This window comes from Aspergillus multicolor, assembly GCF_047715735.1.
Source record: "Aspergillus multicolor strain CBS 133.54 unplaced genomic scaffold BDW74scaffold_35, whole genome shotgun sequence".
In the NCBI taxonomy this organism is placed as follows: domain Eukaryota; kingdom Fungi; phylum Ascomycota; class Eurotiomycetes; order Eurotiales; family Aspergillaceae; genus Aspergillus; species Aspergillus multicolor.
The window spans coordinates 138,624-155,796 of NW_027395986.1; the positions used below are offsets into that span (position 1 = coordinate 138,624).

Sequence of the window (17,173 nt, forward strand, 5' to 3'; positions counted from 1 at the left end):
CTATTTCCATGCGTTGTCCGATATTCTGAACAATGAAGGGCCATGAAACGACAATTTCTCAGAAGATGAGCCGAGAAATGTTGGGGGTGCTTTGATCAAAGTGGCCGCGAGTCTTTGTTCCCTGCACCCAAGCCTAAAATTAGGGCTGCGATTGTTTCATGCACAACCCGCGTCCCTTTGAGCAGACAATGGAATTCCTTGCCGCTATATGTGACTATAGTCATTGATTGACGATGAGTTTCAAGGCTGGATGAGTACCGTGAACACCAGAGACAAACTAAATATAGCCAGCTTTGGTCTTCTTGTTCACCATCTACCATTTGCCATGGAGCAAACGAGATATAAGTCGCGGATTGCAGCTCGACCTGGCTGCTCGATGGACTTGCAAGTTTTCAATCATCCTATTTTTCTTACATTTATTACGCTACGCACTTCAATATGGTGAGTGCATCCGCCCCTCCACGCTGGATATGAAGTTGTACAGTTGGCTGATATTACCCAGCGTGATGAGAATCGTGATCCGAAGCTCCCGGCGGGCAAGGAGCATCGAGAAAGCGTAGGCTTTTACAATCCGCCTGGTGACAATCTCTGTTATCGAAACGTCGCCCTCCTCGCCCTCCTACACCTTCCTGCCTTTCGTGAATGGGCCATTGGTCAGGATACTGCTCAGACTGCGCATAATGGGTGCGGGCCCAGGGGTACCTGTGTCATCTGCAATATGCGTTCGGTGCGCAAGAGTTATTGGGAAGGTGATCGTGAGCAGACCTTTCAGATGAACATTGGGACCGAGATAAAGATTGATGGTACTCAAGAGGCGGAAATGGCGACTTTTTGGTGGCATTTGGTATCCACCGGGTATTGGACTGCTACGCGTGGAGAACAAGAGGATACTTTTGAATTTCTGGAGAGTCTCATTCAGTTGATGACCGATTTTACAATGTCCAATAATCCCCTGGGTCTATTCCAAAGCACGGTACGACCACGGGGATATGGCCGTTGCGAGAAATGCGGCCATGAGCAGGCAGGCGAAAATTTCGAGTCGTCTATTTTAAGGCTCAATCTACCGCCGCGTGGTGAGGAAGGCTATGAGGCAAAAATGACCAAATTTCAAAAGATCATCGATCACAACTGGTCAATGATTAACGACCCCGTCACCTGTAAAAAGTGCGGCTGTCATGCAGTCCTCTTCGACACAAAGCGCCTAACCCATGCCCCGACGGTGCTCGCATGCCAGCTCAATGTGCTCAGAGAGACCGGCGAGAAGATTACCCGCTTGGTCATGATCCAGGACGAGTTCGAGATTGCCGCAAGCGCACAGCCCGAAGACAGGCCACCCATTAAGTACAATGTCAAGGTAGTCATTTTCCACCGCGGCGCCGGCTCAAGCGCTGGACATTTCACCGTCGCAGTCAGGATGAAGACGCCAACGAGGCTCAAGGAACAAAGGATACCAAATGAAGCGAAGTGGGCGTTCCTCAACGACGACGAGCCGCCAAAGACATATGCCCGTCTCTGGGATATCATGGTCACGGAGCAGGGATTCCTGCCCCACCAGTTCCAAGTCTACGGGGTCATTGCCCAAAGAGCCGATACGGAGGACCCAGGGGTAGGGGGAATTGAGGTTAAGGAGCCCCCGCTCATTGCTACGGAGAGACAGGCCCGCTTTCCGCCGCTGAAGTCGAGCCTCGACCTCGACCTCGAGGTCAGGGCGAAGCATAAGGACCTTGGATACCTTACCGGGACAGCGAGGATCCAGCTGAAGCGGAGCGGCAAGCCGCCCAAGAGCCCTAGGGACTCCAGACGCTCCCTGAAGCGGAAGATCGAGGAACTCGTGGAGGAAAACAGACGGCTGAAGAGGCGGTTGGAGGAGTCCGATTCCACAGGCAAGAATGGCCCGCTCACTGCTGTAGGGAATACTGCTGACGCTGGGGCCAAGATAGGGGAGAAAACTAGGCCTGCTGAGAACTCTACCGGGGATGACGAGGATCAGGTTGTGGACTTGACCGGGGATGATGAGGCTCTGGCTGAGAACTCTACCGCGGATGATGAGGATCAGGCTCAAGCTCAGGCTGGGAAAGCTAGACCTGCTGAGAACTCTACCGCGGATGATGAGGATCAGGCTCAAGCTCAGGCTGGGAAAGCTAGACCTGCTGAGAACTCTACCGGGCTTGATGAGGATCGGGCTAAAGCTCGGGCTCGGGAAGCTCGGGAACAGATGGTAAAAATGTTTGCGGAGGTTGTTCGGGCTGCTCAAACAACAGCAGGGGTGCCAGCAAAGTGGCCTCTGGAGAGACTAGAGAAAGCTTGGCGTTGCTTGGATGACCGCAAGCCACCCCCCGAATACGCACAAGAATTCTACGATTGGTTTAATCCCACGGGTGCTTGGATGCGTTTCCAAGAGATAGCTTCAGAGACAATCGAGCAGCTTGCGGCAACTACTGCAGGCATGGCACCAGACGCCCAGGCTGCTCAGGAGGAGGCTACTCGGAGGGATATCGAGGCAGTTCTAGCACAGATGGAAGCTGAGTGGTCTGCTTTGCAGCTCAAGGAATTTTGGCAGGGCCTGCAACAAGTTTTGCAATGGATGCCGCTCAACCCAGCAGAGCAGGCATACTACGATCGCTTCAAGGGCTTATGCACTCCGCGTGAGCCTTTCGATTTAACAACAACTCCACTGACAAATCTGCAGTCTCCACCGGCAACTACACCAAAGGCTCAACCTGCTGAGGAGGTGGAGCTTTGGGGTAACGTTGAGGCGTTTACATCGAGGTTTAATGCTGAGCGCACTGAGGGGGAACCAAACGCAGATGACCTGACGGGTGATGAGTGGCTCGAATTCGTGAATTTACCCTCTTCTTCTCAACCCAACAACGGGTCTTCTCCTGAAGTCAACTGCCCCCCTGCTCCAGATCTCGGCATAGACCCTGCGGATATAGACAAACTGGCGACTCACGATAATGGAGGTGCGGATCAATGACTACAAAAAGAGTCCCAGGCGCTTGAATGGAACCAGTGGATCGAGGCGAGGTTTGCCGTGGGCTTGGATAGCCGCTGGACGGTTTCCTGTGGGCTAGTTAATTGTTTGATTTTGAATGTTTAGAGGTGGATAGAGTATGAGTTGGCGTTATTATTGCATATATAAGCCTTGTTTTGTTGTATGTATAGCGGCGTTGAGGATCACTTAGACAGAGAATTACTATGGATTTGATTTATTTATTTGGTAGTTCAAGCGAGCCATCAGTATCTAGATGGGTTCCATGCGCTGTCCATCATATACAGGGTAGAAGGAGACTACGATACGATACTAACCAACTCTGCTACTTTCCATGTAGTCCCTCCGAGCGTCTCCTACGTATATACCCCAAGCCATTGGCCAGTCTTCCACCCCGTGAGAGTCCAGCCTATAGGCTCGAAAGGAGCAATTTGTATAGCAAGTCGGTCGGAAGGGAAGTAGAGAACGCAGTGCATCTTTGTGATTAGTCTCAGGATTAGGATCTTGCCCCTCCAAGCTCTCTAGCGTAATGCACGGGAGTGTAAGCCGCAAGTACGACGTTGGTCTAGGGAGCATAGGGACGGGAGCAAACCCGAGTCTCTGGATCTGTTACGCGGGGAATGTGATACTCTGCGGTACCGTCTGTGCACATAGTATAGATGTAGGATAAGTCAGTGCTCGAGGAGCTTGGATGTCTCCAGGGCTAGAGAGGTGGAGCCCTAAGTAGGTACTGGTCCTTATCCCAAACTGTCTCCGGCGCCACGCTGTACAGAGAACTGCCCTTGACGTCTTGAATTGACCGGCATGCAGAATCAATGATACGAGCATTGCCGGTATAGCAAGAAGGACCCCGCATGCGCCTACCCCAGCCATTCATTCGCAACTCGGCTCCGGCAGCCCTAACCCGATGCCCTTGCGCCATCATCTGCGCCGTATCTCACAAACAGATTGAGAGAATACTAGCAAATGCCTTCGAGCTCTGATTATTTATCCTCGGAATGTGCATACTAAACACCTCTTAGGCACATGTGGGCAAGACTACCCACCTTCCTAATCCAGATCGGAACGGCCTTCCCAATTGGAGAATGACGCCAGAGACCGACAGGCATGGTATGATAAGCGGATGCCAGCTTTAACCCCTCAGCCAACTTGAGTTCCAATTACATCTCTACACTCATTTCTCATATTTGCGAAAGCCACAAGCTAGCTCATTCTCATTCTCAATCTCAATCTCGAGACTTGCCATCATGACACGCATCTTCCTGTAAGTCCCGCCACGCCAGCAGCACCGCCTCGCACGAATCCAGCTAGTTACAGGTTTAACCAAGACGGAGGCAGACTCGGCGCGACAGGATACATCGGCGGCGAAGTCCTGCACGCCCTGCAGCACGCGCACGCAGAGTACGAGGTTGCGGCGCTGGTTCGGAGTCCCGACAAGGCAGCCCAGGTGGTTGCCGCGTACCCGCGTGTCCGGGTCGTCAGCGGGGATCTGGACAATACGTCTCTGATCGAGGAGGAGGCGAAGAAGAGCGATGTTGTTGTTCGTATGTCTACTGCCTGCTTGACTCAATTTGAGTTGTGACTTCAAGTTAAGCTTGTATAAGTATATGCGTTAACTTGACTTGTATGGAGACGCCGCGAGTAACAAGCACATCGCCAGCGTGGAGGCCATTGCGCGGGCGCTGAAGGGTAGACGGAACGGTAAGTGAAGGCTGCTCTATTTGTTAATAGTCGATCATATGGAGGACCGCGTTGTAACGAGTATCAAACAGCATACTATATCCAGGTCACGGGCGCCAGCGTCCTGGGCGGTCGCGAGATCGACGCCGCCGCGTACGGCGAGGCCTCGGATACAGTCTACGACGACCTCGACGGGGCCCAGGCCGTCCGCGACCTGATCCTGGCGTACCCCAACCGCCGCGTGGTGGACAACTTCATCCTCAAGCTTGCGGGTGCCGGGCCCAAGACTGCGATTGTCTTCCCGCCTATCATCTTTGGCGCTGGCAGCGGGCCCGGCAACCGGCGCAGCATCCAGGTGCCCTCCATCGCGAAGAATGCGCTGAAGGAGAAGCAGGCGGCGTATGTTGGGCAGGGGTTGAGCCGATGGGGCGCGATTCACGTTGCGGACCTGGCACAGCTGTTCGTCAAGCTTGTTGAGAAGGCTGCTGAGGGTGGAGACGGAGACGGAGATGTCTGGGATGAGAACGGGCTGTACTTTGCCGAGGCTGGTGAGAAGGTATGTTTGGCTATGCTTTGTCCTGCAGCTGAGAGTCTTGCTGACCACAATCAGTCCTTCAAAGATATCGCGAGCCTCGTCGCCAACGAGGTATACAAGCTGGGCTTTGCCGACAAGCCGGATTCCACCCGGTCCATTACAGCCGAGGAGTGCGACCGGCTGTTCTTTGCCCACGGGGCGGTGGTTTTAGGCACGAATGCACGCGGGAGAGCCCTGCGTGCGAGAAAGCTGCTGGGCTGGCAGCCGGTTAAGGGGGTGTTGGAGGATTATATCCCCGAAACGGTTGCTGCGGAGGTAAAGCACCTGGAGATCCTGTAAATATCGTTAGGTATACGGTAATAAAGTGTCTATCGCAATCACTTGTAAGGGAAAATAGCCTCCGCTCTTTACTTTTTATTTGCCCAGCTCTAGCCTTGCTAGGTAGGACCCCTCTTCTGCCTGGAGTTAAGAGTGATGAGCTGTCTCCCAAGCACTAAAAGACATGATAAGCTAGACCTGCCATCCGCTATGTAGCCCTGCCACAGACAAGCATGTTTTGAAGAAGGACAAGGTGAACTTGCTGTGTTCCAGAAGACCGCAGGGGCCCCTCTACCGTAGAATCCATCAAACGGGGTGCCACCGCCTGTCACGGATAAACCAGTGCAACGGGTTCACTTCGAGCCCCAATTTCAAGCCATCCCAGATTTTCATTCATTAATATTGTCTGGGCCGGCAGACCGCCATGTCGAGGGGGAAAGTTCCAGTCAGCCGTGGTCGGTCGGGTTGGACAGTGTAGAGAGACAAAGGGACGGAATATGTGACGACGGTACGACCGTATGACGGTATCGGTACGACGGTATGTGATTGGACCGCTTACCTAGCAAGGTCACATGTGATGGCGGACGAGTATGTCTTTGAGTTGAGGCACAAACGCCGACGGACTAATAACAATATCTATGTCCTGGACAGCGTTTATGGCAGTCCGTCAGTCAACCTGATGCAAGCGTGCTACCCTAGGGTCAGGGTTTGGACTCTGCACCTACGGTGTACTGTACTTACCTCTGTATCACGGTGGCCCGTGTAGTTGACGACCGCGGCGCCACCGATAAGGAGGCCCTGGGACTGGGAAAAGGTATGGAGTGCTTGGAGTTGTTGGCATTGCCCGAACACGGGAGAAGAATGTGGCTGTGGCCGTGAGCAGCCGCTGTTGAGGAGCTTGGTTGGACATTGCGGTTGAGGACATTGCTGAGGGAGATTGGATCGTTCGGCTTGAGTAAAGATTTGCTGAAGAGAGGCGAGTGGTGAAGATATTGTAGGTTGATGATGTTGATGGTGAGGAGGAGGTGGTGAGTGATAGGTAGGTGAGAGGAAGATGGTTGCGAGAAGAAGGTTGAGAAAAGCAGGAGAGGCACGACCAGATTTAACCCCAGCTGCCTTTGTAAATGCATCCTTTGTCTGGTGTGCTGCTTGCTGTTTGGCATTGAGTTGCTGAGAGAGTTGTTGATGAAAGAGCTAGGCTTGCACTGTATTAAGGGGAATATTGTCCATTACGGACGCCATGTCTCGTAATCAGAGACATGGGGACACCTTCATTTCGCAGCGACAGCGAGACTCTTGAGCATCGAGATCAAAAGCTTGCAAGATATAAAGGATTTTGGGCCGGTTAAGGAGGCTACGATTCCTTCGCTTCTTTGGAGATGGGAAAGCTGTTGCTCGTTGGCATCGTTGTGCAGTTTTAATGTCTCATCCAGGGTCGTCAGTATTGGCAATGCCTTTGGTCTGGCGGGGGCTGGCCCCTTCTTTGTCCCTGCAGCTTTCTGCGATTTTGGCTCTTTTTCGCTCCAGAGCATAATAAGTCTTTATCGTCGAAAACGTGGCAAGGGGCTCATCGTCTTTATTTCTTAAGCCGGTTTTCTTTTTATCAATCTGGGTATAAGCGACATTATCGTAGGTGCACTAAAAGATTATGTCAGCAACCTCTCATGTACCAGCACCAAGAGCTCTGCTATTGCTCTAGACTACGAAATGCAATTTCCACTGTTTGCGCACCAGTATGGTCTTCGAGCGACAGGAAGCCACGATCGCAACCAAGCCATAATCGCCCCTTAGAGCTCGGAGACGATAAAACAGTGCCATGCATACCGTAGTGGCTGTTCTTTCATTACGATGCCTTCATTTTGGACGCTGGTGGTTCACCGTGTAAGACAGCTAAGACAGCTTAACTTCGGATCCTGTGGTCAGGGTAAGGAATTCCACCGCTGCAATTCTTCTTCGCGTGTATCACGTTGTGAATGATGAATGTTCATTGATGTTCATGGTTCGGTTCGTAGCAAAAGCCCTACCTTGTGGACGTTGTTCTAGAGCCCACCGCAATGGCACAAGGCTACCAAAACCAAAGCCGCAATTGACTACCATGGCCATTACCAGTATCAACGGCGCACCGCTGTACATGGGATAGGTGAAGATAAGGCTCAGCAGCAGGTTGGTGGGGGCTTCGATTGTGCTCTTCTGGGAGGATAGTGACCGGATGCAGCCTCACGACTTCTCAATTGGGTCGGCTACAACAGCGATTGGAAATGCTTGAAAGTTTCATGCCAGGAAGCCAGACCAATATTAGGGGTGTAATAAAATCAGAGGCCACGGCGAGAGAAGGAACAAATTGGAACCTGTGGTTAGTTTCGACCTACCGACAAGTAGTGATTTGGTGAATATGACTAACCAAGTATAGCCAGGACAACTGACTATAGTGGATCTGTCATGTCCCTGCGTGTCGCCCGAAACAGCATGCGGGTTGTTCAACATTTGCTTATGTATCTTTCTGCAGCAGAATACCAAGGTCGGACGGGTGTTTGCCCTTGATGAAGCGCACAAGGTAGGCAACAAGGCATTTTTGCTTCTTTCCTTCTTGACCAACAAGAGATTCCAGAAAGTGCTGACTCGTGTAGTATATGAACGCCTCGCCCGAAGCCACCGTCTTTACAGAGACGATTCTCTCGGCGGTACGCCTCCAACGCCATCTTGGCGTTCGCGTCATTGTTTCGACGCAAGAGCCGACAATTTCAACTGCACTGCTTAATCTTTGCTCTGTGACTATCGTTCATTGATTCACTTCGCCCGAATGGCTGACGGCTTTGCGACACCATTTGGCTGCAGCTGTCAAGGATCCTGGTGCTTCCAGAAAGACCAGGGCTATTTCGACAAATCGTTCAGGCGAGGCCGAATCGCAAGGAGACGGAAGGAAGACGGCTACGCTTTTCGACCAAATTGTGAGGTTGAAAGTCGGCGAGGCGTTACTTTTTGCGCGAAGTGCTATTGTCGGGGTCTATGAAGAGCAGGATAGAGGCCAAGTGCTTGAGCGGCTTGGAGGTGATTATTTGGCAATTAGGGTTAGAGGACGTCTGACCGAGGATGGAGGGAAAAGTTTGCTTTCACTGTGATGACCGAAAGTCAGCTTATATGATCATTTGTGTCGTATCCCCTGATAATTGAAATTGTTTGGCGGAAACGCGGTGTTTGAACGTAAAGATCAACTGTCTGCACGGAGACGTGATGTAAATCTTAGTGGTTACTACCACTGCCACGACATAGCTAGTTGATAACCCGGAGCATCGATATAACACGGATCAAAGTGCTCAAGCTTTGAGCTTGTCTGATCAATGTGGGAGCAGCTCCGGCAGATTAGACACAAGTACCTTGACCACTGCCTTGAATTCCGTTCGGCGTTGGACACGTCAGTGGCGGTTACACTGCTGTCCCTTACTGGCCAACAGCGAACATTTTGAAGTCATTATGCGACCGGTGAGCAAGAGATGGAGGAGGTGCTGGTGACCTGGCCTGATTGGCGGTGACAGACGACTTGTTATACTCCGTAGATCGCCGTCATGGATCGTAGAAGCTGGCCATCTCACAGGAAGGAAGATAGCTGAAGCTTGTTTCAAGGTGTCTATGCTTCCTTGATGTATTCCTGAGTAGAATATAAACTACGGAGTACCGGTACCATCATGGTTCTTACTGAATTCTCTTCTAGAAGTTCTAGAAGAACTCGAAAGCTTCCGGAATCTTTGGGCTGGGCTTCTAGAATGCTTCTAGAAACATTCCTGGATCATTCTCGAAGATTTCCCATGATGGTATCGCTCTTGGCGTAAGATTCCTGGAAAAACAAGAGATTTCGAGAGCGTCTCTCGAATCGTCTTGATGCAGAAATGAGGGGAAGCATTTCACCCGGGCTAACGCATGGACCACGATCTATGAAAGCCCCAGGAGGATAATCCCTACCGGGGATGTTATCCAGCTAATCGCATGCTTGATTCGTGGCAGTCATGAACCTTCTCTGTAGGTATCTTCTGCCAAGAGCACAGGCCGCGAGGCTGTGAAGGTACCTACTGGTACACTCTCACTAACTTCGATGATGGAAGGAATAATGCCTGCGTTGCGGTTCTTTGTTTGATTGCTCTAGTCCTGGACCGGCCTAGAATGCGGCCATGGGGTGATTCCTGGGTGAAATCGTGAAAGCAAACAAGGGGGCCTCGTAGGATTGTACCACAAGCCAGCGAACACATGTAATGGCAGCAAGGGTGACACCATACCGTAAATCGTTCGAGCAACCCCGCATCGCCGTCTTGATCAACCTTCCCTGTTATACGGTGTCACGCGGTTATATTTGGAGGTCCAGCTTGAAATGTCGATTGAGGAGACCTCGCACTAATCAAGGCCACCGCACCCCTCTTAGTTGTTACCGAATCGAGCTGGTCCGAGCTTTTGCTGCGGCGCATGGACCGGTGGCCGGAGTAAGCGGATTCCATAATCTGTTACAGGGGAACGAAGCCAAGGCAGCCTATCCCGGAACGGAAAGGTACATGGTGTGGCTTAAGAAGATAAGAGCAAGGGCAGCGGTGATTGTGATACGAAGTCGAGAATCTTTGTCTCTTCTAGCGTCGTCAGATCGACACTACCCCGTGAGCTCTCTGGGATAAAATAACGCGACCCCGGGCTGTGGTCAGCAATTGGCGACAATAATCACAAGACCGATGAGTGTGAGGCCTCCGATAGTAACCTTCGCTGATAGGCAATCAAAACGAGTTTGAAGGTGCTCAGATGGATGCGGTCAGGCATGTAATGTAATACAGCCAGCCTTGCCTTGAAATTCCGGCTGGCAATGGCGATCCTTTTGTACGGGGTCCATCAAGCAGGCTCAGGATCGGAAGAACGCTGGCTACTGTATGCGGCTTATAATAGAATCCGAGCATTGTTTGCCACGGCCTGGGGGTCAGCCTCGTCCGATCTCCTTGCGGTAATTGCCACTGGTGGCTGGAAAAGGGAAGCTGGAGGAGCTAGGACGGAGTAAAAGGTTGCGGCTCATGAACACGATAGCGAATGGAAAGCGAGATTGAAGAATGAAGGAAATAAGACAAGGCTGAAGATGGTGACGGAGGAGTGGTGGGGGACTGGGAGTGGGAGAGGGAGAATGGCGGGAGAGCGAAAGAGCCGCATTGAAGGATTGATTCACCGAGACTGAGAGAGACGGCAACACTTACCGTACAACACCCAAGGCCAACACTGCTGCTCCACTTTACTCCCTTCGCGCTCTCTTTCTCATCACCTCGTCATGCTTCTATTTTGATCTCCACCCAGAGCCTCATCTCACTCATAAAGCTCAATGCATTCCTTCGCACTCTGCATTCCCATCCCCACAACCCAGCCTGGGCCCAAGTGTTACTCCGATGTTTAGCACTGCCTCACGGCTCCGGTTCGTCGCTCCCTCTCTTCGTAGGCCACCCTGTCCGCGTTTTTGGTCATAAAAGAAAATGACCAGAAATCTGGACTCCATTCCCTACGATGTCTTCTATCAAGTCGCCTCGAAGCTTGATTGCCATGACTACATCCATCTCAGCAGAGTCAATCGCGCCCTCAACACATTAACCAAGAGCGATTCAATCGCTCGCAACACCGTCAGAGTATGCCGCAATTCATCCTACTTTCAACACGAGCACTAATCCCATATTGTCCTAGAGCGATCTACTTCACACAAGAGAAGGGAGGGAGGCCGAGCGGACCAGAACTGGCTACCGCAAGGTTGTTGGGCGTTTGTACGCCATCAAAGAATCCTTCGCCACTGCACAGCCGTATTCAGCATCGGTTCTCGGCTACGGGAGCTCGTTTCTGTACACTGGTGGCTCGCTTTGCTACATCTACAACGATGAAATCCGCGCCCTGGATGTGCGTGGTGCCAGCTGTGTTGAGCAGGTCTTAAATCTCCCCAATGTCCTACGTCGTGCAGTGCCCGAGTGCAACCCAGAAACTGAACAGACGACCATATCGCTTTTGAACTACAGCAATTGGGTCATTGCATTCTTGGTGGCAATTCCTGGGACGCCCGGTGGCTGGATTCTCGCCGTAGACCTCCAGCGTCGGTCAACTTACGGCAAGAGCGGCCGTCTCAGGCTGAAAGTCCATGTTAACTCAACAAATCGATTGTTTGTACGACACAATCGGTCATACCTTTACTATGGGACGCATTCCGCCGTTGGGACTCGCGGCTACAATCAGTGGGAAGTGAATTGTGCAGATCTCAACACGGGAAGTATCTCAAAGCCAAACACCATGATTGTATTGGATAACTTTGCCGGCAACGAGATTGGCCAGACGGTGTGTTTTGAAGTCTACCAGGACCATCTCTACGCCATCTCCACGTTGGTCGACTTTGAAGAAGAGGAAGTGGACTGGACTTCATACTACGTCTGGATCTGCCTGGACCCCAGTCTCAAGTTGTCCAAGGAGGGTGTCAAGACTCACCGCACCTGGCGTCGACAGCACCGCGAAGGTCCAATCAACGACACTTGGTCAGATCTATCACTTAGGGAAGACGAGGCAACCGGGCAACTTATGATCCTTGAGTGCCGCAGGGAATGGCGACTCGGTGGCAGCGAGAACTGCCGGACATACTACGTTCAGCCCCTTCCAGCGCCAGCCGATGTGGGCAAGCAGCAGCCTCCGTCCGATTATTATTTGAAAGGGCCTCTACCTGACGAACCCATCACTAAAACCCTGGATCCGTCATGCAAGCCCAACTATGAGCCACCAAGGAAACGACTTCGCAGACACTATCACTCCGAGTACGAGGAAGGCGTCGAGCCGAAACCGAAACGAGACTTTATTCTAGCAAAAACCAAATTCCGCTCATACAATGTTCCCGCATCAAGTTATCTCGACCTTGTAAATGACCCGCTTCCAAGAAGTGTCGGCGGTGGCGGCCTCGTGCCTCGGGATCGAATAAGGGTGCGCGTGGTTTCTCGGAAGCGAAAGTGTCCTATTGACGAGGAAGGCATCGAAGGAGACCCGGGTTCCCTGTTTAAGTGTGAACTCAGCGAAGCAGACGGCCGTGAGGTGGAAAATAGTGAAGAGCGTTTCAAGACTCGGGGAATTCACCTCTGGCCCCCAGATGACGCTCCGCCGGAGCTGAACCACTTACTCTGCCCTTCCAAGCGAACCGGTCAAGTCCACGCCATTGCTGACGATCGATCCATTGTGTATTCCATCAACCAGGAGGGACTCAGTCCTGGTGACCAGGCAATTATCCTCATCAACTTTGACCCTGCCTTGCGGCTCCCGGGACTCAAGCGCCTGAATTTTGGCAGCTATGCTGACGCCCCAGAGAAGGCGGAAGCCGTTGGCATCGAACGACCCCAGGCGAGCGACCTCGGACAGCAAGACCGGGCAGCCATGCACACGACCGTTGCGGGGAAGCGGGCGAACCAAAACGTGCCAGCTGTCCGCGAAGAGCGTGCTATGTACCTTGACATAAGCCGGGGTTTTTGGCTCCGGTGAAGACCACCGGCATTGCGGGCTGAGCCGCTGAGGAGTTGACCCCAGGAGGTGAGGAGTTGCAATGGGTGCACAGCCACCCAGGCAGCAGAATTGGAGTAGCGGATAGTACCTGGTAAATCTTGACTAAGTTACAGGCATTCGAGCCACATCAATTACTACCCTATCTATGACACGCAAATGAAACGCATATACCCTTCATAGCCGCCGATGCAAAAGACCAGTCAGACAACTGAAGTCAAAGCACGCGATCCCACCTCTTAGCCCCAGTCAACGTCTTCCTGATTAATAAATTGGATACGAAAGCCCGCGCAGATTTAGCGGACTGAAACAAGATCCCACTCAGCCTCACTGCGCAAGCTAAGTCCAATAAGGTAAGTCAGTTCGAAGTCCCCGACAATCATATGCGCCTCTACCTAGAGTTCGTGAGTGGTCTCTAACTGCAATCTGGGCAACTTTGTACGGAATAACATCCCCCACTCGACATCCGCTCATTGAGATTACCTGCAACCACTCTCAACGGCGTTGTGGACTGCACATTCCTCCGAATCTCCATACAATCCGCCACCGCACCTGTCACAAAGCGCCATCCAGTTCAGCGTGGCAAGAAACGCCAGGTACGCCACAGATAGAATTACTCTGTGCTCTTCCGCCAGTGGCCCTGAGACTCAACAAACATCTTACTTCACGCCAACCCTCCCTTATTTCAGCATTTTAAGATATAGCGGTGACGCTACAAGCACCATGTACCTAATGTCATCAGCTTGAGAGATTTACACAGCATGCGCCCTTCGGTCGACGGTATGCGCCGTCAGCAAATCCGGATCTCGCCGCCAATGTAAGCTGCTTACTCGGACACACCCCGTTTTCGGCATTTAGAACTACATAGTAGCTGAGGCCGAGGCTCAAACCAGCGAGACAAGACAGAGGGGGCAATTGAGTCATGCCTTGTCAATACACTATCATCACGCGGTTTTTCGCAAGCAGGAGACAAATCGCAGAGCAGATTACGGAGAAACGGATTAGTCGCGGAGCACCAGCACTCGCCCTCCTACAGGCCATATCGCATGATGCCCGAGGTTTCTGAGCCTTGCATCCTCGGCTCCTTGCGGAATGTCAGACTCCACGAGTGCGGGTACCGTAGGGCTGCCAGTTCGTTCCCGCTTTGACAACAACTATCGTGAACGAATACGAGCCCCAGTTGTCAATGGCTACGAGTGTCGATTACGGCATCTACATACTCCGTATTTAGACTCCCTCGCGTAAGCCAGTCACAGTGCTATCTTACTTCTTTATTTGATAGGAGGCAGAGAATGAGCCAGCCAGCCAACAAGCCATTCCCAACGAATTCATCCAGTCCAGCTTAGCTTTTGCTGCGATCGAGCCTAGAACGCAAGCTTGAGGCTCAGCCCTTTATCTAAGTCAGCGCGCCTGAATCCCAGGAGAGCCTCAGTGGGCGATATCGACCATCCAACTTGCCGTGATTGACTCATGCCAACATAGTTGCCAATCCCCTTTTTGAAGCCTCCATACCATGTCTTGCTTCGTCCTTAAGTGGACTAGGCTAGACTGGCGGACGAACTCCAACAGGGTTTATCGTTGTCTTGAGCCGCGCCAGCATCTCAGCCTCACCGCTATTACGGAGAACATATCAAGTGATTGTGGCAACGGTGTCCTTGTCTTTGTCTTCGTCTGGGTCTCGGCGAGTTTTCAGGATTAGAATCAGTAACGCTTGCCAGCCTCATCCTACGGACAGTTGGATTGGTGGAGCTGGAGCTGGAGCTGCAGCTGTTACCCTGCATACCTACGCAGATCTTTCTTTCTCTGTGAGTAGCCGTGCGATGGAACATTCTCGAGCCTCGCGTTTCCACGAAGTTCTTTCTCTCCCATCTACGCTGTGGACTCCCTGCCATACTTCGTCGAGGCAAACTTTATTGGCAGTCCAGTCAACGTTTTGATTGTGTTTGTCATCAGCACATTGGTTTGCTTTGCCTTCGGAAATGCACATTGATTCCTGAATCCGACCACAAGCCGACCAATGAGGATTCGTCATATCGCACTCGCCAAAGACTGCCACCAAAGAAGAGCAACCCGGAGACCAGGACCAAGTCAACCAAACCGGCCCGGTCTCAATTCACCACTGCCGACAGTACCAACGGCCAATCATGAATAGAGTTAATCTAGTCACCTCCTACCTTGGATGAAATAATGTTTCTTTGCTCTACGACACTCTTGATGTCTATCAGATTACCTTAAACAGTAAACGACCCCCGATTGGTTCGTCTACGAGCTATGAGGCAGGGGCAGGGGCAGTTGAAATAAGCCCTGGCTCACGGACCCAGAAACGCGCTGGCTTAAACACAATTCCGGAAAAACACATGGGGCTCTTCGCAAAGGATTCCGATGTCATTGGGGAATTCCGTTGTCGTCTACGGAGATTCCGAAGAGCAAGTCTTCCTATCTATGCTCGAACATGACATAAAGAGAAACGCACTCATCCCCTTTTCCCATAAACTACTCTACCTTAACCTACTTCCTCGTCAAAGAGCTGATGGCGCGAAGCGCAGAAGTTGAAGGACTTATTTTGGATCAGATCCTCTTTCATATTCATGTATACTTGCTAAAGCCTACTTGAGCTCGGATGTGCCGCGTCACGACTGTTGGACCGAATGAAATGACTTTGTCTATATTGTACAGAGAAGCGAGCTATTGCCGATTTGGGCTTTGCCACATTGGAACCGACGGGGTGATATTCCTTCCATGGACAGGACGTTAAAGGGCTGGGAGATTCGGCAGCGAACCCGATCACGGCGAGCAGCCAGGGTCAGGGCATGTAGTCCATTCAGTAGCGTTGCTCAAACAAGAGGCAGTGATATCCATCAATCCAGATGGAATTCAAGATGATTAAAATGATGGACGAACATAACATATCCAAGTGACCTTGAAACAAGGCGAACAAAATAGAATCCCCGTGTAATTGTACATAAGAGCCACCGCAGGGCGAACCAAGTGAACGAAGCGAGGTACATGGCCCAGCCATCCAGCTACTCTCTCAGCCTGGACGACCAACTATATCTGAACGGGAGCAACCAAATGCGATCAAACCTCACAAGAAGCTCCGCGTACCGTTCGTCGAGTTCCCCGTGATACATGGCGAATTCCCGGTACAGGTCCTGTAGCCCTTCATATACTCGCAGCAGCTCTCTGCCGTTGTTCAAAGCTTCGTAGTACTCGTCCCTCCGTTTGTTGTACTCTGTCTTGAGGTCGCCGTAAGTTTCCTTCAGCTCTTGGAATACCTCGTGGTGCATCTGGCAACAGGACCTCAGTGTGTTGCAGTCTTTTATCTTCTCCTGTAACTGCAATGTGAGGTTCTGATTGTGAGACTCTAGATCCTTGATCTTCTCCGCGGTAGCGGCTTCAGTTTCGGCTTCACTCATGGTTTTTGCTTCGCATTGAGTCGCGGCGTCACGGGTGATTTTTGTTTTCGTGCCGGGCGCATTTTCAGTCGCATCAGAGTCCCTAGGAGCTTCGCCCTCTGTGGAAGGTACGTCGTGTGCCGGAACAGTTGCATCTGCGGCCTTGGTCTCAGCCTCAGCCTCAGACTTGCTTATGTCGAGAAGCTCGTCAACGGCATCGTTGCGCTTGACAGTCAGGATCCACTCGTAAAAGGCAAAAAGAAGCTCGCACTTCTTAATGGAGATGTAGGTTTCAATGCGCGCTGTGAGGTCTACAGAGACTTCACCAATCGTTGCACTTGTGTCGAAGATTTTAGGGTTAGACTTGTTTTGAAATGCGGTCTTGAAAGCAGGAGTGGAGCGGTCGCCTGGAGGAGCAGAGGTTAGAGCGAGGTCTCGTTATGGGACGGAGCATGAGCGCGGAGTGAATTGGTGGAAACCATTGCTGTGTCGGATGAACGGGTCCTCGTGAGTAACATACGCTGGAAATCTCCGATGGTCGTTAGGCGCTCGACAATTTCAAGTTCACGGCCAGTAGAGGACGATGCAGAAGATGTAGAGGCTGTGATTGAGGCCTTGGGCTCGTTCTCTGGCCTTTTCGAGGCGCCTTTTGCTGAGCGCTTGACACCTTTTCCACGCGCCATGGGTGTGGAGTGGACACAAGACGGTATTTTGAGTAATAGTCGAAGG

The 17,173-nt window shown here is 51.8% G+C and overlaps 4 protein-coding genes across 4 annotated transcripts; 3 read left to right on the plus strand and 1 right to left on the minus strand.

Moving 5' to 3' along the window:
• The first annotated feature begins 1,336 nt into the window (after positions 1-1,336).
• On the plus strand, positions 1,337-3,398 carry BDW74DRAFT_161109 (uncharacterized protein). Its single transcript, XM_073725740.1, has 2 exons — positions 1,337-2,037; positions 2,101-3,398. The coding sequence occupies exons 1-2, from the start codon at positions 1,415-1,417 to the stop codon at positions 2,975-2,977; spliced, it is 1,500 nt and encodes a 499-aa protein (XP_073579535.1). The 5' UTR covers positions 1,337-1,414; the 3' UTR covers positions 2,978-3,398.
• Positions 3,399-4,239: 841 nt separating this feature from the next.
• On the plus strand, positions 4,240-5,785 carry BDW74DRAFT_188046 (uncharacterized protein; the record flags this gene model as incomplete). Its single annotated transcript, XM_073731629.1, has 5 exons — positions 4,240-4,256; positions 4,331-4,536; positions 4,625-4,693; positions 4,765-5,228; positions 5,283-5,785. The coding sequence occupies 5 exons, from the start codon at positions 4,240-4,242 to the stop codon at positions 5,544-5,546; spliced, it is 1,020 nt and encodes a 339-aa protein (XP_073579536.1). The 3' UTR covers positions 5,547-5,785.
• A 4,897-nt stretch (positions 5,786-10,682) lies between these two features.
• fbx15 (F-box domain protein) lies at positions 10,683-13,149 on the plus strand. The gene is made up of 2 exons (XM_073734037.1): positions 10,683-11,161; positions 11,217-13,149. Exons 1-2 carry the CDS (start codon positions 11,012-11,014, stop codon positions 13,029-13,031), a joined length of 1,965 nt encoding a protein of 654 aa, XP_073579537.1. The 5' UTR covers positions 10,683-11,011; the 3' UTR covers positions 13,032-13,149.
• A 2,923-nt stretch (positions 13,150-16,072) lies between these two features.
• On the minus strand, positions 16,073-17,127 carry BDW74DRAFT_182398 (uncharacterized protein; the record flags this gene model as incomplete). Its single annotated transcript, XM_073730245.1, has 2 exons — positions 16,073-16,851; positions 16,965-17,127. The coding sequence occupies 2 exons, from the start codon at positions 17,125-17,127 to the stop codon at positions 16,073-16,075; spliced, it is 942 nt and encodes a 313-aa protein (XP_073579538.1).
• Positions 17,128-17,173: the final 46 nt, after the last annotated feature.